The sequence below is a fragment of the Trichosurus vulpecula genome, chromosome 1 (assembly GCF_011100635.1).
Source record: "Trichosurus vulpecula isolate mTriVul1 chromosome 1, mTriVul1.pri, whole genome shotgun sequence".
Classification (NCBI taxonomy): domain Eukaryota; kingdom Metazoa; phylum Chordata; class Mammalia; order Diprotodontia; family Phalangeridae; genus Trichosurus; species Trichosurus vulpecula.
Window position 1 is genome coordinate 322,797,050 of NC_050573.1, and position 25,437 is coordinate 322,822,486.

General features: G+C 35.4%; 1 protein-coding gene across 1 annotated transcript in view; it reads left to right on the forward strand.

Moving 5' to 3' along the window:
• Positions 1–22,512, forward strand: part of LOC118837793 (protein SIX6OS1-like) — a 69,305-nt gene extending 46,793 nt beyond the window's left edge. Inside the window, exons 2-3 of the mRNA XM_036744891.1 lie at positions 20,986–21,125; positions 21,438–22,512. Coding sequence (XP_036600786.1) covers positions 20,986–21,125; positions 21,438–22,512 — 1,215 coding nt within the window. The remainder of the gene's footprint in view (positions 1–20,985; positions 21,126–21,437) is intronic.
• Positions 22,513–25,437: the final 2,925 nt, after the last annotated feature.

Sequence of the window (25,437 nt, forward strand, 5' to 3'; positions counted from 1 at the left end):
GCTAAATGAAGAAAACAATACCTTAAAAATTAGAATTGGGCCAGTAGAAGCTAATCTTTCTCTGAGATATCAAGTATCAGTCAAACAAAATCCAAAGAATGGAAAAATAGAAGAAAACATGAAATATCTGATTGGCAAAAAAAAAGAAAATCTGACTCGGAAAATAGATCGAGGAGAGATAATCTAACTGTTGTTTGTCTACCTGAAAGCCATGATGAAAAAAAAAAAAAAAGAATCTGGATAGTATCTTCCAACAAATCATCAAGGAAATCTTCCCCAAAGTCCTAGAACCAAAGTGTAAAACAGTCATTGAAAGAATACACCAATCACCCCCTGAAAGAGATCCCAAATTGAAAACTCAAAGGAATATTGTAGCCAAATTCCAGAATTACAAGTTCAAGGAGAAAATACTGCAAAGCAGCCAGAAAGAAACAATTCAAATATTGCAGAACTACAGTCAGGATCATGCAGGATCTTGCAACTTCCACAATAAAAGAAAGGAAGAATTGGAATATGATTTTCTGAAAGGCAAAGGATCTTGGACTACAACCAAGAATCAACTACCCAGCAAAACTGATCATAATTTTACAGGCAAGGGTATGAACATTCAATGAAATAAGGTGATTCCACACCATTCTGAGGAAAAGGCCAGAGCTCAATGGAAAATTTGATCTTCAAATACAAAACTGAACAGAGACATAAAAAGGTCAATGTGGGAAAAACTATGGTATTCAGTAAGGAAAATTGTTTACATAATTATATAGGATTACATTGATTTATATATGATGCATATGTATGTATATATATATGTGTATATATATACATATACATATATATATACATATATATATATATATATATATATATCAATCTTGAGAATGGTACAATTATTACAACAATTTAAAAGGATATCCATAGACTGAGGGTGTCAGAATAAACTAAATTATTTGATGATAAAAACATAATTAAGGTGTGCAAAGGGATTGCTCTGGGAGAAGAGGTAAGGAGGAGGAAGAAAAGGGCAAATTATGTCACATGAAGAGGCACAAAAACATAGAAGGGAAAAAAGGGAGAGAGAAAAGCAGTATTTCAGCTTTATTCTCATTGGATTTAGTTCAAGGATGGAATAACATATTCTGATAAGTATAAAAATCAAATTTTTCCTGCAGGCAGTATGAGGGGAAAGGGGAAAGAAAGGGAGGGGGTGGATAGAAGGGAGGTAAGACATAGCAAGGGGAAAAGGGTAAGATAAAGAAGGAGTGTCATTAGGGAGGGAAAATTGAAGAAGACAATGGTCAAAAGCAAAACTCTTTAGAGGAGTGGAAGGGAGAAGGGAAAAATAAAAGCATAAGCTGGGGTGGGGGCAGGATGGAGAAAAAGACACAGATAGTAATCATAGCTGCGAATTTGAATTGGATGAACTCTCCCGTAAAACAGAGGTGGATAGGTGAATATATTAAAAGCCATAATCCTAGAATATGTTATTTACAAGAAACGCATTTGAAACAAGGAGATACACACAGGGTAAAGGTAAAAAAATCTGTTAAGGAATGTACAGGGTAAAATAGACAGCAAAACTATACTAGTGGGAACCTCAACCATCCCCTCTCAGAATTTGATAAATCTAACCTCAAAATAAACAAGAAAGAAAATAAGAAGGTGAGTAGAATTTTAGAAAAGGTAGATATGTTAGACCTCTGCAGAAAACTGAATGATGATAAAAAGGAATATACCATTTTTCAGTGGTACATGACACATAATCAAAAAGTGACCATGACATAACTTCCTTCAAGAGAATGACAATAATGAGATAATATAGAAAAATTTATGGGATGCAGCAAAAGCAGTTCTTAGGGGAAGTTTTATACCTCTAAATGCTTACATCAATAAAATAGATAAAAAGGAGATTAATGAAATGGGTATGTAACTGAAAAAGCTAGAAAAAGAACAAATTGAAAATTCCCCATTAAATACCAAATTAGAAATGCTGAAAACCAAAGGAGAGATTAATAAAATTGAAATCAAGAAAACTATTGAACTAATACATAAAACTAAGAACTGGTTTTATGAAAAAAGAATAAAATTGATAAACGTTTGGCAAATTTGATATAAAAAGTAAGAAGAAAACCAAAATATCAGTATCGAAAATGAAAAGGCTTAATTCACCTCCAATGAAGAGGAAATTAAAGTAATAATGAGGAATTATTTTTTCCAAATCGCAACAAATGTGAAAACCTGAGGGAAATGGATTAATATGTACAAAAATACAAATTACCCAGGTTAACAGAAGAGGGAGCAAAATACCTTAAACACCCCATCTCAGAAAAAGAAATTGAGCAAGCCATCAGTAAACTACCTAGGAAAAAACAACTCCATGGCCAGATGGTTTTACATGTGAATTCTATCAAAATTTTAAAGAACAATTAATTCCTGTACTTTATAGAATATTTGGGAAAATAACAAAAAAAGGAGTCCTAACCAATTCTTTTTACGATACAAATATGGTACTGATACCTAAGTCAGAAAGTGTCAAAACAGAGAAAGAAAATTATAGACCAATTTCCCTAATGATTATTGAGGCAAAAATTTTAAAGAAAGTATTAGCAAAAAGATTGCAGCAAATTATCACAGGAATAATACACAATGAACAGGTAGGATTTATTCCAGGAATGTAAGGCTGGTTCAGTATTAGGCAAACTATCAGCATAATTGATCATATCAAAAACAAAAATAGCAGAAACCATATGATTATCTTAATAGAGGCAGAAAAAGCATTTCACAAAATCCAAAATCCATTCCTATTAAAAACAATAGGAAGCATAGGAATAAATAGAGTCTTCCTTAAAATTATAAGTAGCATCTACCTAAAACCATCAGCAAGCATTTTACATAATGGGGATAAGCTTGATGTATTTCTTATAAGATCAGGGATGAAACAAGGATGTCCATTATCACCTCTACTATTCAATTTGCTCCTACAAATATTACCTTTAGCAATAAGAGGAGGAATTTAAATGAATTAGAATAGGCAAAGAAGAAATTAAGTTATCACTCTTTGCAGATGATATGATGATTTACTTAGAGAATCCTGGAGAACCAAATTTAAAATACTTGAAATGATAAACAACTTTAGGAAAGTTGCAGGATATAAAATAAACCTACATAAATCCTTGACATTCCTATGTATTACTAAAAAAGCCCAACATCAAGAGATAGAAAGTAAAATTCCTTTCAAAGTTACTGCAGACAATATAAAATATTTGGGAGTCTACCTGAGAAGACAAACCCATGGCCTCTATGAACATAGTTACAAAACATTTTCCACATAAATACAGTCAGATCTAAATAAGTAAAAAAAAAAAAAAAATCAGTTGCTCATGGTTAGGTACAGCTAATATAATAAAAATGACAATGTTACCTAAATGAATTTACTTACACATTGGCATACCACTGGAACTACCAAAATTTATTTGACAGACCTGGATAAAATTATAACAAAATTCATCTGGAAGAACCAAAGTTCCAGAATACCAAGGGAAATAATGAAAAGAAAAGCTAGGCAGGTGGCCTAGTAATAGCAGATATTAAACTGTATTACAGAGCAGCGGTCACCAAAACTACTAGGTACTGATGAAGAAACAGAGTACTAGATCAGTGGAAAAGGTTAGGTAGACAAGATGTGGTAGTCAATGACTATAGCAATCTACTCTTTGATAAACTCAAAGACTCCAGCTTTCGGGTTAAGAATTCACTATTTCACAAAAACTGCTGGGAAAATTGGAAAATGTTAGGGCAGAAAATGGGCATAGACCAATATCTTACACTGTATACCAAACCAAAATCAAAATGGATTCATGATTTAGGAATAAAGGCTGATACTATAAACAGTTTGGGAGAGTAAGGAATACTTTACCTGTCAGATTTATGGGAAAGGGAAGAATTCATGACCCAATAAGAGATAGAGAGCATTACAAAATGCGAAATGGATAATTTTGATTATGTTCAATTGAACAGTTTTGTATAAAAAAAAAGCAAATACAACAAAGATTAAAAGGGAAGCAGAAAACTGGGAGGAAATCTTTACAACCAGTGTCTCTGATAAAGGCCTCATATCTAAAATATACAGGGAACTGAGTCAAATTAACAGAAATACAAGTCATTCTCCAATTTAGCAATGGTCAAAGAATATGAACAGGCAGTTTTCACAGGAAGAAATTAAAGATATCTATAATCATATGAAAAAGTGCTCTAAATCACTATTGATTAGAGAAATGAAAATAAAAACAACTCTTAGGTACCACATCTCTCGTATCAGATTTGTTAACATGACAAAACAGGAAAATGTTAAATGCTGGAGAGGATGTGGGAAAATTGGAACACTGTTACATTGTTGATGGAGTTGTGAACTGACCCATCCATTCTGGAGAGCAATTTGGAACTATGCCCAAAGGGCTATAAAAATATTCATTCCCTTTGACCCAGCAATACCACTTCTAGGTCTATATCCCAAAGAGATCCACACAAGTGGGGAAAGGACCTGTATTCACAAAAAGATATTTATAGCAGCTCCTTCTGTGGTAGAAAAGAATTGGAAATCAAGGGAATGCCCATCAATTGGGGAATAGCTAAGCAAATTGTGGTATATGAATATAATGGAATACTATTGTGCTATAAGAAATGAAGAACATACAGACTTCATAATAACCTGGAAAGACCTACATGATACAATGCTGAGTAAGGGGAACAAAACCAGGAGAACATTGTACACAAACATATACATATTGCTTCTGTGATGACTAACTGTGATTTACTTGGCTTTTCTCGCAATACAAGGTCAACGACAGCTCCAAAGACCCATGATGGAAAAAAGAGCTATCTATATGCAGAAAAAGAATCATAGAGTCTGAATGAAGATTGAGGCAAACTATTTGCTCTCTCTTTTTTCTCTTCTTTTTTTGGTTTTATTTCTTCTTTCTCATGATTCGTTCCATTGGTCATAATTCTTCTTTACAACTTGATTATTGTGTAAATAAGCTTAATACAAAGGTATATAAAGAACATATATAGAATTTAATGCCACCTTATGGGAGACAGAGGAGGGGATGGAGGGGAAGAAAATTTGGAACTCAAAAACTGGTAGAACTAACAACAGCTGTAGCTCCCACCTGGTGGGAGGAATTAAGTGGCGGATCGCAGCAGGGGTGCACAGCCTGCCGAAGATCTGAGCCCAGTCTGGACTGGGGGTCCTTGGGGAAGGAGGAGTGCGGCTCTGACAGAGCTGGCACCTCCCCCCCAAATGTAGAACATAGAACTCTGTAATCTACAAGCAGTCATACCCCACTGAAAAACTCAAGGGTCAAGTTAGTTAGTTGGGAATATGGCCAGGACGCGAAAACGCACCCAGATTCAGTCTCAGACTTTGGATTCTTTCTTTGCTGACAAAGAAGACCAAAACATACAGCCTAAAGAAGACAACAAAGTCATAGAGCCTACAACCAAAGCCTCCAAGAAAAACATGAACTGGCCCCAGACCATAGAAGAACTCAAAAAGGATTTGGAAAAGCAAGTTAGAGAAGTAGAGGAAAAATTGGGAAGAGAAATAAGAAGGATGCGAGAAAACCATGAAAAACAAGTCAATGACTTGCTAAAGGAGACCCAAAAAAATACTGAAAAATACACTGAAGAAAACAACACCTTAAAAAATAGACTAACTCAAATGGCAAAAGAGCTCCAAAAGCCAATGAGGAGAAGAATTCCTTGAAAGGCAGAATTAGCCAAATGGAAAAGGAGGTCCAAAAGACCACTGAAGAAATACTACTTTAAAAATTAGATTGGAGCAAGTGGAAGCTAGTGACTTTATGAGAAATCAGGATATTATAAAACAGAACCAGAGGAATGAAAAAATGGAAGACAATGTGAAATATCTCCTTGGAAAAACCACTGACCTGGAAAATAGATCCAGGAGAGAGAATTTAAAAATTATTGGACTACCTGAAAGCCATGATCAAAAAAAGAGCCTAGATACCATCTTTCAGGAAATTATCAAGGAGAACTGCCCTGATATTCTAGAGCCACAGGGCAAATAGAAATTGAAAGAATCCATCGATCGCCTCTGCAAATAGATCCCAAAAAGAAATCTCCTAGGAATATTGTTGCCAAATTCCAGAGCTCCCAGATCAAGGAGAAAATACTGCAAGCAGCCAGAAAGAAACAATTTGAGTATTGTGGAAACCCAATCAGAATAACCCAAGATCTGGCAGCTTCTACATTAAGAGATCGAAGGGCTTGGAATGCGATATTCCGGAGGTCAATGGAGCTAGGATTAAAACCTAGAATCACCTACCCAGCAAAACTGAGTATCATGTTCCAAGGCAAAATATGGAGTTTCAATAAAATAGAGGACTTTCAAGCTTTCTCAGTGAAAAGACCAGAACTGAATAGAAAATTTGACTTTCAAACACAAGAATCAAGAGAAGCATGAAAAGGTAATCAAGAAACGGAAATTGCAAGGGACTTACTAAAGTTGAACTGTTTTGTTTACATTCCTACATGGAAAGATGATGAGTATGATTCATGAGACCTCAGTATTAGGGTAGTTGAAGGGAATATGCATATATATATATGCATATATATATACATATATATATATGTTTAAGTATATATATAAGTGAATGTGTATGTATGTATGTATCTATGTGTATATGTATGTATGTGTATGTATGTGTATATATATATATATATATATGTAAAAGAGAGAGAGCAGACACAGGGTGAGTTGAGGATGAAGGGAAGATATCTAAAAGAAATAAAATGAAATTAAGGGATGAGAGAGTAACATACTGAGAGAGGGAGATAGGGAGAGATAGAATGGGGTGGATTATCTCGCATAAAGGTGGCAAGAGGAAGCAGTTCTACGGGAGGAGGGGAGAGGGCAGGTGAGGGGGGAATGAGTGAACCTTGCTCTCATCAGATTTGGCCTGAGGGGGAATACCATACATACTCAGTTGGGTATCTTACCCCACAGGAAAGAAGAGGGAGGAAGATAAAAAAAAAATAAAAGGTGGGGGGATGATGGAGTGGAGGACAGATGGGGGTGGAGGTAATCAAAACAAACACTTTGGAAAGGGGACAGGGTCAAGGGAGAAAATCCAATAAAGCGGGATGGGTTGGGAAGGAGCAAAATGTAGTTAGCCTTTCACAACATGAGTATTGTGGAAGGGTTATACATAATAATACATGTGTGGCCTAGGTTGAATTGCTCAACTTCTTAGGGAGGGTGGGTGGGAAGGGAAGAGGGAAGGGAATTTGGAACTCAAAGTTTTAAAATCAGATGTTCAAAAACAAAAAAACTTTTTGTATGCAACTAAAAAATAAGATACACAGGCAATGGGGCGTAGAAATTTATCTTGCCCTACAAGAAAGGAAGGGAAAAGGGGATGAGAGGGGAGGGGGGTGATAGAGGGGAGGGCTGACTGGGGAACAGGGCAACCAGATTATACGCCATCTTGGAGTGGGGGGGGAGGGCAGAAATGGGGAGAAAATTTGTAATTCAAACTTGTGAAAATCAATGCTGAAAACCAAATATGTTAAAGAAATAAATTGCATTAAAAAAAAAAAAAAAGAAAACAAAAAAAAGAAATTTCCTCCCAGTTTTCTGTCTCTAATTTTGGCTGCATTGGTTTTGTTTTTACAAAACCTTTTTAATTTAATGCAATAAAAATTATCCATTTTACTTTCAAAAAAAAAAACTGGTAGAACTGAGTGTTGTAAACTAAAAATAAAAAATCTAAAAATATTTAAAAAATTAAAATTAGTATTTGGCAAAGTGAAGCCAGTGAAATTATAAGAAATCAAAAAATAAAAGCATGAATAATGGAAAAAGGTGAAAGTGAAATATCTTATAAGATAAACAATATATTTGCAAAATAGATCAAGAAAAGGAAGTAGAAAAATAATCAGAGTAACTGAAAGTTATGATAAAAAAGAATCTTGATATAATAATACAAAAATATTTAAATAAAATTGTCCTGAGGCATTAGAAAGAGGAAGGGAAGTAGAAATAGAAAACAAAATCTATCAAACACCATTTAAGAGAGATCCTATGAGGAAAACTCATAGGAATACCATAGTCAAATTCAGAAACTCCCAGACCAAGGATAAAATATTAAAAGCATCAAGATTAAAACAATTGAAATATGATGGTGCCACAGTTAGAATTACACAATACCTAGCAACAGAGACATAAAAGGACTACAGATCTTGTAACACAATATATCAATGAGTAAAAGACCTAGGGCTCTGGCCAAAAATATCATATCCTTTAAATTTAAGTATTACCTTGAGTGAAAAAAATACACATTTGACAAACCCTTAGACTTTCGATACTTTGTTAAAAATATCTGAAACTTAATAGAAGATTCAACATACAAGAACCAAGAGAAACATAAGGTACATACCAAAGACTGACTCTAAGGGATTCATAAGGACAGACTTTTTACCTTTCATATAACATAAAATGAGAATGTATGTCTAAGATTCTTATTAATAATTTTTGAGTTCAGAAGAAAGAAGGGGATAAACCCAACTATGATATGAATTTTAAAAGTAATACCATTTAGAAACAGCTAAAAAGTGTAACTATTTTATACAAAAGAGGTGCAAGAGGAAGAACGGATACTGAGGATTTAGATGGGGGAGGAGAGATGGTAGTTGTGGTAACCTACTTTCATTGGCAATGGGTTTAAGAGGGAAAAATACATATATATGTAGAAGACTATAAAAGTCTTCTAAATGCAGAAGAAATTAAATGGTAGGGGTATAGTGAGGGTGGGGAGAGGAAAAAGGAGGGATTTTTAGAAGAGAGAATGAGGGAATAGGTAAAAGAGGGGTATACAAGGGTATTTAGATTTATGGGAATGGGAGGATAGTGGATAGATCCTTGGATGGGGTTAGGCAAGTAATAGAAGGTTGAGGCAGTCAGTCAAGTAAAGTAGAGAAATAAGGAGGGATAGGAAACAACACATATGCACAAATACAAAACAAAGATTAGGAGTAGAGTATGTTTGGGAAAGTATATGTCTATGTATGTATGTATATATTTATATATGTATGTATATATCTATAGAGTAACATACCTAAACTTTATTGTACCCTTTGGAGGTGAGGTAGGGGGAGGGGAAAAAGAACAAAGTAATAAAGTGCACAGCAGAGAACAAACAAAAACTCACAAGGAAGCAAAGAAAAGATGGATAATTCTGAAAACAGCATGTATTATTTATTATATAGGCTTTCTTGAAATGAAAATCTGTTGTCACATATTGAATCCTCTCTTGAATTCTGCTGTGTACACCACATGCATTTTTTCTTTGTTTTTAAGTTTCAACATTTATGTTTATGATATGTTTTGTTTCATTTCTCTATTCTGTATATTAGTTCGGGTCTTTGAATCTAAAATAAAATAAAATTTAAAAAAAAAACATGCTACTGCACTGAAGGAACTAGCTCTAAAATGGGATTTAAGTAAATTTCTTTGCCTCACTGAAGCCAACTGTAAATATATACCAATTCAGAGAATAGATGCATTGTCAAAGACAAACATGAGAACTGGGACATTTCTTGAATGACTATCAGTATTCTCTGCCTCTCTTTGCAGATGAGAAGGCTCTGTGTCAATTATTCATTTTAATAGATGGTGAATTGTTTTTCTTTTAAATGAGCTCATGGTTGACTGACAGTGATTTTTCCCCAAAAAATTGCTGAAGAAAAGCAAATCCTAGAGATGAAATGTTATCAACTTCAGAAAGCCTGAGGTTGTTGCCTTTTCAGTAGCAATCTCAGTGCTATTGTTCCAGCAGGACTTTCATTATAAAATTGGATCTCCTTTCCAAATCTGACAAGCCTTGTAATATTAAGAATAAGTACCATAAAACTTACTTTTGATGATCTCAGTTGAGTCCATATGCCAACATTAAATCAAGAAGAAAACAAAGAGATGGATTTTATTTCCATAAGATAGGGGTCAAAGCTCAGGAATTCACTCACCTTAGAAACTGCAGTTAGGTCAAGTCAACTGACATAAAGTCAAATTTGTTTTATGATGATAGTCAAATTCTCTACCTTCCTTCACAATGAGAACACTGAACAGGGAGAAGTACTTTTGTGACTTTCATTAGCCCTGACATAAGCACTTTTTTCAGCTGAAAGTTTTAGAAATTCATAACCTCTTACAAATCAATTCAACATTTATTAACTTCCTACAACAAACCAGAACCTGGCCTAGAAGAAATACAAAGCCCAAAATATAACAGAGCTTGCCCTCCTGGAATTTATGTTATGCCTGTTGGAATGTAGCATACAAGCAAATATAAAATATAAGAAAGTAAATACAAAATAATTTGCACTAAAGGAGATCATTAACTTCGGGGTGTGTGTGTCTGTGTGTCTGTGTGTTCTGGGGGATAGAGAGTGATGCTATGAATGAGGAAAGACCTCATATAAAAGGTCAAACTTGAAATGAACTTTGGAGAGACGTCAGCATTCCAAGAGGTGATGAAGAAAAGGAAGAACACTCAAGGAATTAAAATAGTGCTCATAAAACGAAACAAATTTAATGGTCAAATAGATTTTCCACCTTCCTCCTATTACTGTTTAGATCAGGAGCTCTTAATTTTTTGGGAGGACCCCTTTTGTAATTTGTTAAAACATATAGACCCCTTCACAGAAATAATTTAAATGTATTAAATATGTAAGATTACAAAGCAAACCAAATTTATTGAAATTGTTGTCTTTCCTAGTAAATCAGATAAAAGAATCTACACTAGCAGCCATCCTGGAAGTGTCAGTGTGGTTGCCATTACAAACTCTGGACTTACTCTCTATTGAGAGTTACCTGTACTTTTATCCCTTCCATTGTCTCACTTCTTTTAAACTTGTTCTTCAACTATACAACTAATCTCTAATGTTTTTGTCATCATCTTTTTAGGCCATTCTGGTCTATACAGTCCCTTCCTTTCACAGTCTTCATAAGCCATTTTGGGAAATATTCTTTTACCTCTTGTGCCCCCATAACTTAAACAGTTTATGTCTTTCTAATCCTAAACCATGTGTCAACCTCAGCATTGACTCTGTGCCTACTACTAAGCTTCTGACTACTGCTAGAGAAAGTTATGAAAATTATATGGACTAATTCCTCTAAAAATTCATTTAAACATTTTTGGATAGTACCTGTGTTTCCATTAGCATAGGAGATGCCTGGTGTGGAAACTCTACTGGTTCAGATAAACACCTGGTCTGTAACTTTATATCTTAGAAGTTTCCTGGGGTGCCTGAAAGGTTAAGTAATTTGTCTAGGATCACAAATAGTAGGTGTCAGAGACAAAACTTGTGTTCAGATTTTCTGGAGTGAAAGAGTGGTAAGAGTCCGCCCCTAGCCTTTATACAGCACTACCTTTCTCATGTTATGTGACTTCAATCAGGCTTTAAAGATTATCTGGCACCTGTTCAGAAGCTATCTCCACTTTTACCTGTCCTTTTCTTCTTTGTTCATATTCTAATTCCTCCTGATAGAAATCACACCCTGCTGTGAACCATTATGCATATGGCTGCCACAATCATGTTTCTGTTGCACATGCCTAACCATGCCATTCTACTACTCCAAAAACATTCAGAGCTTCTGTATAGGCTAAATAATAAAAGAAAAACTCAGTATATTTTGCTGTTGCCATGTTCCAGTATCTAGTGAATTGTCACAAGTATTCCTAGCATTAAAACCCCTCATAATGTGGTTCCAGCTACAGTTCCTCATTTACTCCTATTCAACTACTTTAACTATTAGCTTTTCTTTCAATAAAAGATGGCATCTTGTACAAGATGAATTATATAGAGATCTATCAGTGCAGGTGGTTCCCAGTATACAAAATGTGATTCCCTCCTTATTTTGGGTTTCAGAATTTCTTTGGTACTTCAACACATAGTTAATGTGCAACTTGTTCTATGAAGCTGTCACTTATCTTCCAAATGAGAATGTTGTCTCCCTCCTCACGTTTTTCTGGAGCCATTTGCATGTATAACTCATTTATTTTCATCATAATTTACAGGGCACTAAATGTATTTGGGTATGTGTTTTATGCATACCTTTGTATATGCAATATGTAGAATAATGCCCACCACAAAGTAATTCAAAAAACTTTAATAAGTTGAATTATTATAGGCTTGCATTAGGCATTGTCTGGATGTGCTGGCATGCCCTGAAGTATGGTTGTCCTTGGCCTTTGCCCTGAGGCCCAAGCTCTATTCAGTCCTCTGTGCCCATCTGTAATGGACCTGAAACAAATAGTATCAGTCTCATAAGTCTGAGGAGAAAACAGGTCTATCAGAGCTTGGTGTATAAATTAGTTATGATGTAATATCTCGAGACTGTATACAGATCCAACTGGAAAGAGAACACAGGAAAAGCAGTTTTTTCAATGTTTTTACAATCATTTTAAAAGTGATGAATGCAGCATGTCAGAGGAGATAGAGAAATGGATGTAAATTCTTCTTTTAATATACACAGGTGGCATGATCCTGACAAGCCATTAACCTCCCAGAAAACATGAGTTAACAGTCTGCCTTGGTGAGGTGACTTTCCTCACAAAGGACATCACATAACAATCCAGAAATACAAATGAAATAATAAAAAAATCAACAATGATAATGAAATCACGAGTTTCATTTGTACTTGATCAACTCAATACTCAAGTGTATACTAAGTAAGGATGTGGCAAGAGATGTAAGATGAAATTGGAAAGTGTGCCTAGAATTGATTATATATACATATTATATACGTGTATATATATATATATAGATATAGATATAGATATATATATATATATATACACACACACATATATACACACATACATATATATATGCCCACATGTGTATCTATACAAATATATATATATATATATGTATATATATATATATATATGATATTACAAACGTCTTACTGTATTTTTCAGCTTAAAGAACTTCAAAGTGATTAAATTTGCACCTGATTTTGGGATGCCCAAGATATTGTTCTTTTAACTATCTAATGACTTAAAATTACCACAACTCATTCCGAAATCAGACCTAACAGTTTATTGAATTGAGCCAGACCCATCTCAAAATATCTACAGAGGATAAAATATATATTCTGAGGATCAATTTAACTAACCACAGATTAATACGTCATAAATAGGCTGGCTAGCTGGTGACTGTTTTTATTTTCTCTTTTCATTTTTTTTTTGGTTTTGCGTTTGGCTGTGGCAATTTAGGAAAGAAAGAAAAATTAGTTCCTAGTTACATATAGCAACCTTCTGCTTCTATGTGATGGTGGCACAGTGACAGGAAATAATAAAAAAGGTTTCATGAATCATGTTTTATAAGAACAATCACTGTTTTTTATTTTGACTATGGTACTCTAAATATGAGTTTTTCTCTAATGACAATAAATGGATATATTGCAGGAGGAGCTGAATCAAATCAATTTTTACATTTGTCTTATAAATATAATGATAAGAAAGAGGGATGTTATAGCTAAATGAAGAATAACACCTATACTTCTAGGAGAATCAAAGACAGAAGCTGGTAGAGTAGATTTTTATTGTATGCCCAAGCACAACAAGAAACAGTGTTTCATGGGATATTTATTCATCCTAATAGTAATATTAATAAATAATATTTTGTGCAAGAAGACCACCATGATAATAATTCCAGTTTAAACATCAACATTAGCTGATGAGGATGAAGAGGTAGCAAAATTCTATGCTGAAATTACTAAGAGCCTCCAAAATAAATCATCCCATATTTTGATACTTTGTGAATTTAAGGTCAAGGTGGGGGAAAAAAAGAAGAAGATGGGGAGAAATAGTTGACATACAATTGGAACATTACCCCCATACTACTAAAAAAAATTGAAAAAATGAGAGCTTGAAAATAAAAAGTGACGTAATTATCAACTCTAGTAACTTTCTATGGAACTTAAAGCAATGCAACTTAATGAGAGAGAGGGAGAGAGAGAGAGAGAGAGAGAGAGAGAGAGAGAGAGAGAGAGAGAGAGATACAGACTAAAAGGGATTAGAAAACACATTCCTCAGAAAATATCTGAACTACTTTTTAGAGATAGATGGCTGTCAAAGGAAGATTCATGCTGAAATGTAAACTTTTTTTTGATTTATTTATTTTTATTTTTTTTATTTTTTAAAATTTATTTATTTAACATATTTAGTTTTCAGCATTGATTTTCACAAGAGTTTGAATTACAAATTTTCTCCCCATTTCTACCCTCCCCCTCAACTCCAAGATGACATATATTCTGGTTGCCCTGTTCCCCATTCAGCCCTCCCTTCTGTCACCCCACTCCCCTCCCATCCCCTTTTCCCTTCCTTTCTTGTAGGGCAAGATAAATTTCTACGCCCCATTGCCTGTGTATCTTATGTTCCAGTTGCATGCAAAAACTTTTTTTTATTTCTTTTTGAACATGGGTTTTTAAAACTTTGAGTTCCAAATTCTCTCCCCTCTTCCCTTCCCACCCACCCTCCCTATGAAGTCAAGCAATTCAACATAGGCCAGATGTGTATCATTATATATAACCCTTCCACAATACTCATGTTCTGAAAGACTAACTACATTTTGCTCCTTCCCAACCCATCCCTCTTTATTGAATTTTCTCGCTTGACCCTGTCCCCTTTCCAAAGAGTTTGTTTTTGATTACCTCCACCCCCATCTGCCCTCCCCTCCATCATCCCCCCCTTTTTTATCTTCTTACCTCTTCTTTCCTGTGGGGTAAGATACCCAATTGAGTATGTATGGTATTCCCTCCTCAAGCCAAATTTGATGAGAGCAAGATTCACTCATTCCCCCCTCACCTGCCCTCTCCCCTCCTCCCACAGAACTGCTTCCTCTTGCCACCTTCATGCGAGATAATCCACCCGATTCTATCTCTCCCTATCTCCCTCTCTCAATACATTCCTCTCTCATCCCTTAATCTGATTTTATTTCTTTTAGATATCTTCCCTTCATCTTCAACTCACCCTGTGTCCTCTCTCTCTCTCTCTCTTTATATATGTATATATATATATATATGTATATATATATATATATACACACACACATACATACATACATATATACATACATGCACATTCATATATATATATATATATATACCTAAACTTATGTATATGCATATCCCTTTCAGCTACTATGATATTGAGGTCTCATGAATCATACACATCATCTTTCTATATAGGAATGTAAACAAAACAGTTCAACATTAGTAAATCCCTTATGATTTCTCTTTCTTTTTTACCTTTTCATGTATCTCTTGATTCTTCTGTTTAAAAGTCCAGTTTTCTATTCAGCTCTGGTCTTTTCACTGAGAAAGCATGAAAGTCCTCTATTTTATTGAAAATCCATATTTTGCCTTGGAGCATGATACTCAGTTTTTCTGGGTAGGTGATTCTAGGTTTTAATCCTAGCTCTGTTGACCTCTGGAATATTGTATTCCAAGCCCTCCGATCTCTTAATGTAGAAGCTGCCAGGTCTTGAATTATTCTTATTATGTTTCCACAATACTCAAATTATTTCTTTCTGGCTGCTTGCAGTATTTTCTCCTTGATCTGGGAGCTCTGGAATTTGGCGACAATATTCCTAGGAGATTTCTTTTTGGGGTCTTTTTGAGGAGGCGATCGGTGGATTCTTTCAATTTCTATTTTGCCCTGTGGCTCTAGAATATCAGGGCAGTTCTCCTTGATAATTTCTTGAAAGATGATATCTAGGCTCTTTTTTGATCATGGCTTTCAGGTAGTCCAAGAATTTTTAAATTATCTCACCTGGATCTCTTTTCCAGATCAGTGGTTTTTCCAATGACATATTTCACATTATCTTCCATTTTTTTCATTCCTTTGGTTCTGTTTTATAATATCTTGATTTCTCATCAAGTCACTAGCTTCCACTTGCTCCAATCTAAATTTTAAGGTGGTATTTTCTTCAGTGGTCAGTTGGACCTCCTTTTTCATTTGGCTAATTCTGCCTTTCAAGGCATTCCTCTCCTCATTGGCTTTTTGGACCTCTTTTGCCATTTAAGTTAGTCTATTTTTTAAGGTGTTGTTTTCTTCAGCGTATTTTTCAGGATTTTTTTGGGGTCTCCTTTAGCAAGTCATTGACTTGTTTTTCATGGTGTTCTCAAATCCTTCTCATTTCTCTTCCCAATTTTTCCTCTACTTCTCTAACTTGCTGTTCCAAATCCTTTTTGAGCTCTTCCATGGCCTGGGACCAGTTCATCTTTTTCTTGTATGCTTTTGATATAGGCTCTTGCACTTTATTGACTTCTTTAGGCTGTATGTTTTGGTGTTCTTTGTCACCAAAGAAAGAATCCAAAGTCTGAGACTGAATCTGGGTGTGTTTTCGCTGCCTGGTCATATTCCCAACCAGCTAACTTGACCCTTGAGTTTTTCAGTGGGGTATGACTGCTTGTAGACTAAAGAGTTCTATTTTCCACGTTTGGAGGGGATGTGCCAGGTCTGCCACACCAGCACTGCTCCTTCCCCAAGAACCCCCAACCTGGACTGGGCTTAGATCTTCAGCAGGCTGTGCACTGCTGCTCTGATCCGCCACTTAATTCCTCCCACTAGGTGGGCCTGGGGCCAGAAGCAACAGCAGCTGTACCTGCCCCACCTCTGCTGCCCCAGGGGCGGTGGACGAACTGTGAACTCCTTCCACTCCTGCAGCTTTTCCCACTAATATTCTCTGCTGTCTTTGGTGTTTGTGGGTTGAGAAGTCTGGCAACTGCTGCATCTCACTTATTCAGGGCGCTAGGGCCCGCTCCACCCAGCTCCTGGTCTGGTTGGTCCAAGCAGCTCACACTGGGCTCTGCTGTGCTCCACTCCCAGCTCCCAGCTCCCAGCTCCATGTAGTATAGACCTCACCCAGAGACCATCCAGGCTGTCCTGGGCTGGATCCCTGCTTCTCTCTGCTGTTTTGGGGGTTCTGCAGTTCTAGAATTGGTTCAGAGCCATTTTTATAGGTTTTTGGAGGGACTCGGCGGGGAGCTCACTGCTTTCCAGCCACCATCTTGGATCAGCCCCCCTTCCCCAGCATTTCTCGAAATGTAACCTTTTTTACAAATCTTACAAGGAGAATGCTATCTACATCCAGAGAAAGAACTATGAAGTTTGAATGCAGATTGAGGCACACTTCATGCTCACCTTTTTCTCTTCTCTTTTGTTTTTGTTTTTGGGTTGTGTTTTTTTTTTGGTTCTGTTTCTTCTTTCTCATTATTCATTCCATTGTTCGTAATTCTTCTCTGCAACTTGACTAGTGTATAAATTAATTCAATGCGAAGTCATTCGTGGTAGTTATATGAGACTCCATGCTGTCTTGGGTATGGAGGGGGGAGGGAGGGGAGAAAATCTGGAACTCAAAGTTATGTAGAACCATCTGTTGTAAACTAAAAATAAAAATAAATTAAAAAGAAAAGAAAAACAAAAAAAAAAACCTTACAAGGGATAATTGACAATTACGAGCAGTATTGTAGTATCATAAAGCACAGAGACATGGTTTTACAGGGTAAAAAGAGTGTAAAGCAAGCATGTCAAGATATACAACTGAACAATGTCAACCCAGAAAATGGAAGGATAAAAATGGAAGGATCACAACAAACAGAAGAAAAGGAAGGAATTTTTAAAGATGTTTATGACAATATTCTCTATAAAGGAAATTAGAACCACCACAGTTGAACTGATCTTAATAAACTAACCCCATATTTGCTTATAGAAGAGATAGAATTTGTGTTAGAGAGAACACAGGAAAGAAAAGCAGCCAGATTGGACTTAGTACATATAGAGGAGACCTCTGTTGGAGGCCATATAATTGCAGAGGTACTAAAGGAGCATTAAACAAGGTATCTGAAAGTTAAGTTGCATTGCTTTAACTTACATAGAAAGTTACGAGAGTTGATAAAGAAAGATGGGAAAGGTCAAAAATGTCTGAGTGTGTGTGTGTGTGTGTGTGTGTGTGTGTGTGTGTGTGTTTAATGCATCCAAACAAGCATCAATAACTGTAGACATATATCCATTCTCCCACCTATACAAATTATGGTAATCATCTATTTAAAAACAAACAAAGAAGGAGAATGGATTAGGTATAATAGATTGTGCCCACTGGAAAGAAGTGAATAATTAAGTTGAATGGATATGGGATTTTGAGAACCATGCAAAAGAGAGGCAAGATTCTATAATTGAGTGTTCTGGCCAGGAGGGCTGAGAAGATATACGACCCTGAATGTATCTCTTAACCTTTCTAAACTTCAGCTTCCTCATGTTTAAAATGAAGGCATTGACCTAGACCTCCAAGTTCCTTTTCAGCTCTAAATCACAAAATCAATTTTCCTATTACCTCTCACTTCCACCCTAGTATTTGCTGTTTAAGGATGAAATTGATAGGGAAAAGAGGATTTGGTATCCTTAACAGTATCACATGGTACATAAATACACACATTAGCATTTAGATCATACCCTTACATCTTTTTTTTTCTTTTGGGACAGGAGAGAAAGAGAGACTGGTATAGACAACATGGGAATGATGGGTGCATAAAGGTGAACTATCTAGGGAGAGCCACTTATTAAAATTGCAGTATGAATATTTATACTTCAGAAATTGGCAAACACTACAAATCAGGGCTTAATTGTGTTGCTGCTTGTCTAGGCTAAAAAAGTGACAGAAAAATGTTAATGATGCAGATTAAATTTAAAAAGTGTCATAGGTACATTTTCCCCAGACAGCCAGTCGTTAAACATTTTATTTGTTGCCATTTGTCCTCAGTAGACTTTGGAAGTCATTGGACTAAAGCAGTGGGGCTTGATACTGTTGCTATTGCTTTTTGTTTTGCCTTTTGTTAGCAGGTACATTCTATTAGAGAACCCCAAGCCTACTGATAGCTTAGCCAGGCATTATCAGGATTCTTTGGCACAATATCCGGCAGGCCTCATTACTCATATGTTGCACTCTTTTATAGTAACCTCCCTCCCCACATGGATTAATGGTTTTTTAAATTTTATTTTAGACTCAAACACCAGAACACAAATACAAAAGAGAGAAAAGAAACAAAAAAAATCATAAACTTAAATATTGGAACTTAAAGACAAAGAAAGAAAAAAGCATGTCATGTGCATAGCAGAACATAATGGAGACTTCAAAATATGTAACAATAAATTTTCATTTCAATAAAGCCTGTGTGATAAATAATACACATTGTGTTGAGAACTGTCCATCTTTGCTTCCTCGTAAGTTTTCTTTTGTTCTCTGCTGTGCATTTTTTTTTACTTTGTCCCCCTACCCACCCCTTAGAAGGCTATAATTAAGTTTGAATACATTTCTCTTTAGTTATATATACATATATACATATATGTATATATATATACACATACATTTATAGACATATACCTTCCCTAGCAATTTCTAATCCTGATCTTTGTTTTTGTTTGTGCATATCTCTTGTTTCCTATCCCTCCTACCTCTTCTACTTTACTTCTGTTGCCTTGCCCTCCTATTACTTGCCTATCCCTCTCCAAGTTCCCTCACTTATCCTCCAATTCACATAAATTTAATTACCCTTATATAACCCCTTTTACCTATTCCCTTACCCACCCCTCTAAAGATCCCTCCCTTGTCCTCTGCCGCTTCCTGTTCCCCCACCATTTTATTTCTTCTGCATTTAAAAGACTTTTATACTCTACCAAATATATATATATATATGTATATATATAATATATATATGTATGTATATATACATATGCATATATATGTGTGTATATATATATTTATATATACATATGCATGTATACATATGCATATGCATACACACACACACACACACACATATATATATATATATATGTATGTATGTATGTATGTATGGATATATGTATTGTTCCCTCTTACACCCATTGCCGATGAAAGTGGGTTACCAGAACTACCAGGCCTCCTCTTCCATCTAATGCCTCTGAATTCTCTCTTCCTCTTGAACATTGTTTGTATAAAATAATTGCTCTTTTTAGCTATTCTGAAAGGGTTTTACTTTCTAAATTTGTATCATACTCAGACTTGCCCCATTCTTTCTTATGAACTATTCGATTATAAGACTCTTTAACATACATTTTACATTTTACATATATAAAAAGTAAATGGTCTGTCCTTATTGAATACCTTATAAACAGTCTTTGACATGTACCTTATATTTCTCTTGGCTCTTGTATGTCAACTCTATTATGTTCAGTTTTGTTTAAAGTCTTAAAAGTGTGATAGTTGGTCAAATGTCCATTTTTTTTCATCCAGGATTGTGCTTAATTTTTCTAGGTATGATATTTTCAGCCAGAGCCCCAGTTCTTTTGCTCTTTAATATGTACGGTTCCAAGAACTGCAGTCCTTTACCATGTCTAACTGCTGGGTCTTGTGTGATTCTAATTGTGGCACCATCATGTTTGAATTGTTTTGTTCTTGCTGCTTTTTAATATTTTATCCTTGAGCTGGAGGTTCATAATTTTACTATTATATTCCTATGAGTTTTCCTCATGGGATCTCTTTTAAGTTGTGATCAATGGATCTTTTTTTCTATTTCTACTTTCCCTTTCACTTTTTCTTCTATTTTTTCATTATTCATACTTTGTTTAATTATTTCCTGATCTCTTATAATCATGCTGGCTTCACGTTGCCCAATTCTAGTTTTCAAAATGTCATTTTCTTCCTTAAGATTCAGGACCTCCTTTTCTAATTGGTTGATTTTCCTTTCATTACTTTCTTGTTTTTCTTGTATTATTCCTTTTTTTTTTAAAGTTTTTCCTCCATCTCTGCCATTTGATTTTTAAAGTCTTGTTAAAGATCTTCTATGATTTTTTTCGGGCAGGTGGGGTTTCTTTACTTTAATATCCTTCTCCGGGCGGGAAAAAGTTTCCTTTGCCTCAGGCTGTTGGGTGCAAGCCAGAGGCTAAGAGAACGGTCCCGGGGCAACGCCTGGGGGTTCCTGGACCAGGACCCCCAATATCCGAAGTGACTCTTCACCGGGGGCCCTCCCGCCGAGGCGTCAGCAGGAAATATGAGGAAAGGTGGACAAACCAGTTAAATGAGCTGCCCCGGTTCACACAGCTGTTTTCCAGGCTGAGCAAGATTCAAGTGGTAGGGAAGATGCAAAGCAACAGATTACTTTACTCTGTACATATATAAGAGAAAAAAAGAGGAATTTTTTACTCTACGTGACAAAATAAACACAATTGATGATGAAATTGCTCATTACCATAAGCATAGCAAATATATCAAGGGTGACTGTACCAACTGGATTCCGACACATGATGTTCTTCATAAACATGAAGTGTATTTGCAGGAGCAATTTCAGGATCACCAGGAAACTACTGAAAAAGACAACAGACTGCAAGAATTTCTGAAACTAAGAACTTTTCAGAAATTCTAGAAGAAAAAAGTAAAAAATTAGAAAAAAAGAAAGGATTTAAAGAAAGAATTTTTGAAGAACATGGACATTTTCATGTATTAAATGAGACTCTTCAGAATAGTCGACGTTTTCTTCCTCATAATTCTCAGGATTTAGTCAAACCTGTAAGGAATGATAGACATTTCTCAGAAGCAAGAGGAACAGATAAAAAAGAAGAAAGTTCATCAAGTCATTCAACACTTTCCAGGACTCACTTCATGCCACCAGAGAAAAAGGAATTTGATGACTCTTTGATGAGCAAATATTCTCAACTTTCCGCTCTTAAAAGTACACAGAACTTGATGCAATTCAGATTGTTGATTTTTGAGAAACAATCTAACTGTAAGCAAACTTTTTACCAAGGAAGTACAGATTCTGAGTACAGAGAAAAAGAAACAGAAAGAGAATTAAAGGATTTGACAGATATCCCACAAGATGGCCACACAGGACACATGGGCAAATTAGAAGATAATCGTGATGAAACTGAAGAAAACATTGAAAAATTTCCAACCACTCCTGAAATGCCTCGATTTTTAGGAACTCCTGAATTTTTGAAAACACCTGAATATATGGAGAAATTAGACTTTTCTAAAAGTCCTTCATCTGAATTGCTTAGAAATATAGGACTTGAAACCAAATCACAAAAGACAGCACCTGCATTTTCTTTTCGTATGGGTTCTTCTTCCACATCACCTGGATTTAATTTATTTGAGTCTTCTGAATTTGGAAATGAAAACTTACCAGATCAGTTTGATGAAAATTATTCTTCAGGAAATTCAAATCCTGTCTCCTCACAAAAAGATATTGGAGGCTTATTTGGAAAATTGGAAGGAGAAGACACTTTTACATTCCCATTTTCATCAGAACCTTCAACTCATACATTTGGAGATGAAAAAGATGATTTTAGTTTTTCATTTTCATTTGAACAGGATCAACAGTCATCACATTCTTCCTCTTCAAGCAGGTTTCCATCTTCACAAAATTCAAAACAGTTTACTTTTTTTTGAATTCATGATTTTGCTACTTAGGAATTTATAGTGTGATTTTATATTCTTACTGAAAAATATAAATATTGTTTATTGTCTTCCCCTTTCAGTTGATGTAGTAATACATTACTGTTGTTTTATGAGATTATATTGATTCGAATTTGGAAAAAAAAGTCTGTTATTAAATTTTACATCTGTGGTATTGGTTAATTACTCATATTAAATGTGGTTCCTTTGCTCTAATTAAGGCTAGAATTACACTCACTTCAGCAGATATAAGTGATAAGTATTGAGCCTGATTGGAACCATTAGACTATGGTGCTATATTATGTGCTTTGGAAGTAGCATAGTTCTTTCAGGGCCACTGTGGTATTGCTTAGTGCATCCCTACACAGTATTTATTAGTGTTGTCAGGCACTTAGGTACTAGTTAACTGGGGGCATTTCTGCTTCTAAGTGCTGTCAAGTGGTACCCTAGTGTTATTCAAAAATGAATGTGCCTCCAAATAATCTACCTTGTTACCAAGGAATGATTTAAGCACTACCAAGAAAAGAAGTTATATAATTTTTAGTAGAGAAAATGGAACAAGGAAGAATAATTATTTTAATATTTTTATATTCAATAGAATCAAATGAAACATATTTTAGTATATATGGTGTGAATTCAGGAAATTATATTATTGTGCCATATATTGTGCTATATTGTTAACATAGTAATTATATTCTGTGTGGAAGCCCTGTAAAAAAAAAAAAATCCTTCTCTGAAGAAGAAACCAGGTCTTCTCTGTTCCAATAATAGCTTTCTATGGTTGGATTCTTTCTCCTTTGTGCATTTTTTTGAGGTAATAGCTTAGTTTTTGTAATCACCCCTTCCCTATAGGGAAGGTTGCCTCTTGCCCCAGATCTTCAGTTCTCCCCTCTAGCCTGGAACCAAAGCCAAACCTCCAACCTCCTGTAAGTGCCCAAAGCCAGTGACTTTCTGACCCACTGCTTCTGCATTCACTGGACATGTGTTGGTTTCTTCTTAACCCTGCTGCTCTTAACATCACAGCTGGGTCTGGCAATCCTTGTCAGCAGAGGTTCCCTAGATCCTCCTGGACTTAGAAGTACAACTCCCCTCACTATCCTGCGGGTAAAATTCCTGTGATTGGGGCCTAGGCAGCCTCTGAAACCAACTAATCCCAGGAGTTGCTGCTTGTTGTTAAAACAGATAGTAGCCTGGAGGTGTTTAATCTTCACAGGGACCAAACCTGATCCTGGGATTTTTCTTCTGATCTTCTCAAATTATCCCAGGAAGACCCCTGTTGTGCCCCTAATCTTATTTATTTTAACTTGCACTTTGTTCACCTTAAGGTGCTATTTTAACTCCTTTGTGGGGAAAAGTCTTGAGAGCTTGGAATTTTCTGACCTACTCCACCATTTCCACAGAATCCTCTCTCTCCCCACCTGGGTTAATTTTAACTGAACTTTACGGTTTCTAAATTATATCTGATTTTGCACTTGTACAAATGGGTAGATGATAGACACCTCTGACTTCTGAGAGATGAGTGTGAGCCCCTGTGGCCAAAAATGATCCCTACCTTCAGGTATTCCAGTGCTTGACTTGTGTTTAAGGTTATTCTCTTTTTCTAATGGTAGGCCTTTTGGGAAAGGTAGAATTTTTCTTCATTAAAACATTAACTCTGAATGATTTTATCAAATTTGGATGAATCTAATGACAGGGGCAAAACATAAACAGATATTACTTCTCAGGATCCTCTTCCTGATTTTCCTCCACTAGGGAAGATAATACAAGAATGGCAGGAAACAGGGAAAAGAAAGGAAAGTCCTGAAGGCAAACATCACTAGATGGATATTTTTTTCTTCTGATCAGTGATACCTGTTATACCTAATCAATTTTTGTTGAAGATTTTAAATCTTTTTCATTTAAAAATCTCTTATGCATCTTCCTGCATATATCAAGAATTTCTTGTATGAAAATGAATTTCCGAGCACATCTCCCCAATAAGCACTGGGGATTTCTACTACTGTTAATTCCATCTACAATCTGGAATAATCCATTGCTACTGTTTAGTTCCTTCAGGATTACTCATAACCAAAGCTCTTCTCTTTTCTGAATATTCCTCATCTCATGAAACATTTAACACCGGGACCTACTTGGTCAGGGAAAACAGGAACAACATAAGGCAAAATTGCTTTAATTTTATACTGCCTTAAAGTTAACAAAGCATTTCTCTCCTAACAAGGCCATGAGGTAGTTAGTACAAGCATAATTTTCCTCATTTTTGTATGAATAAACTTAGCCTCTGAGTAATTATCTTGAGTCTGTAAGTGACAGTAGAGCCGAGAATCGAACTCAGGTCTTTCAACTAAAGGACATTCATTCTTTTCATGATACCACATTGTCTTTCAGCAAACATCTACACTTGAGTTACTTTTAACACTAGTATTAGAACAAAAGATTAGACACCTAGCATGTTTGTTCATTGGTATATGCTTTTTAAATGATATAGTTGTTCTGTTTTGTTGAAAACACCTGTCAAATTGCCTTACACACAGATGCATTCACAGGCACATACAACGGCAATAAATGATGATAAGGGTTTCATAGTCAACCTATAAAAAACAATCAATACTTCAAACTGCCATGCCATTTGGAGTATTAAATCCCTCATTTATTCCTATTTCATATTCCATAATATAAAGTTATTTTCACACACAAGTTCAGGGACATTTAACAGGAAAAAAAATCAATTGGATTATACTCAAGCAGTTGTTTTGCTTTAGATGTTGAGACTATAAGGTAATAGACAAAAGGATAATTAAAGAAACATAATATTGTAATGAATGCTATGATCTGCTCAAGGCAAAATGAAGTTCAAGATTGCTGACTCTAAAGTTAATTTAAGAAGTATTTACAAATGATCTAACTTTTCTTTATCTGGTG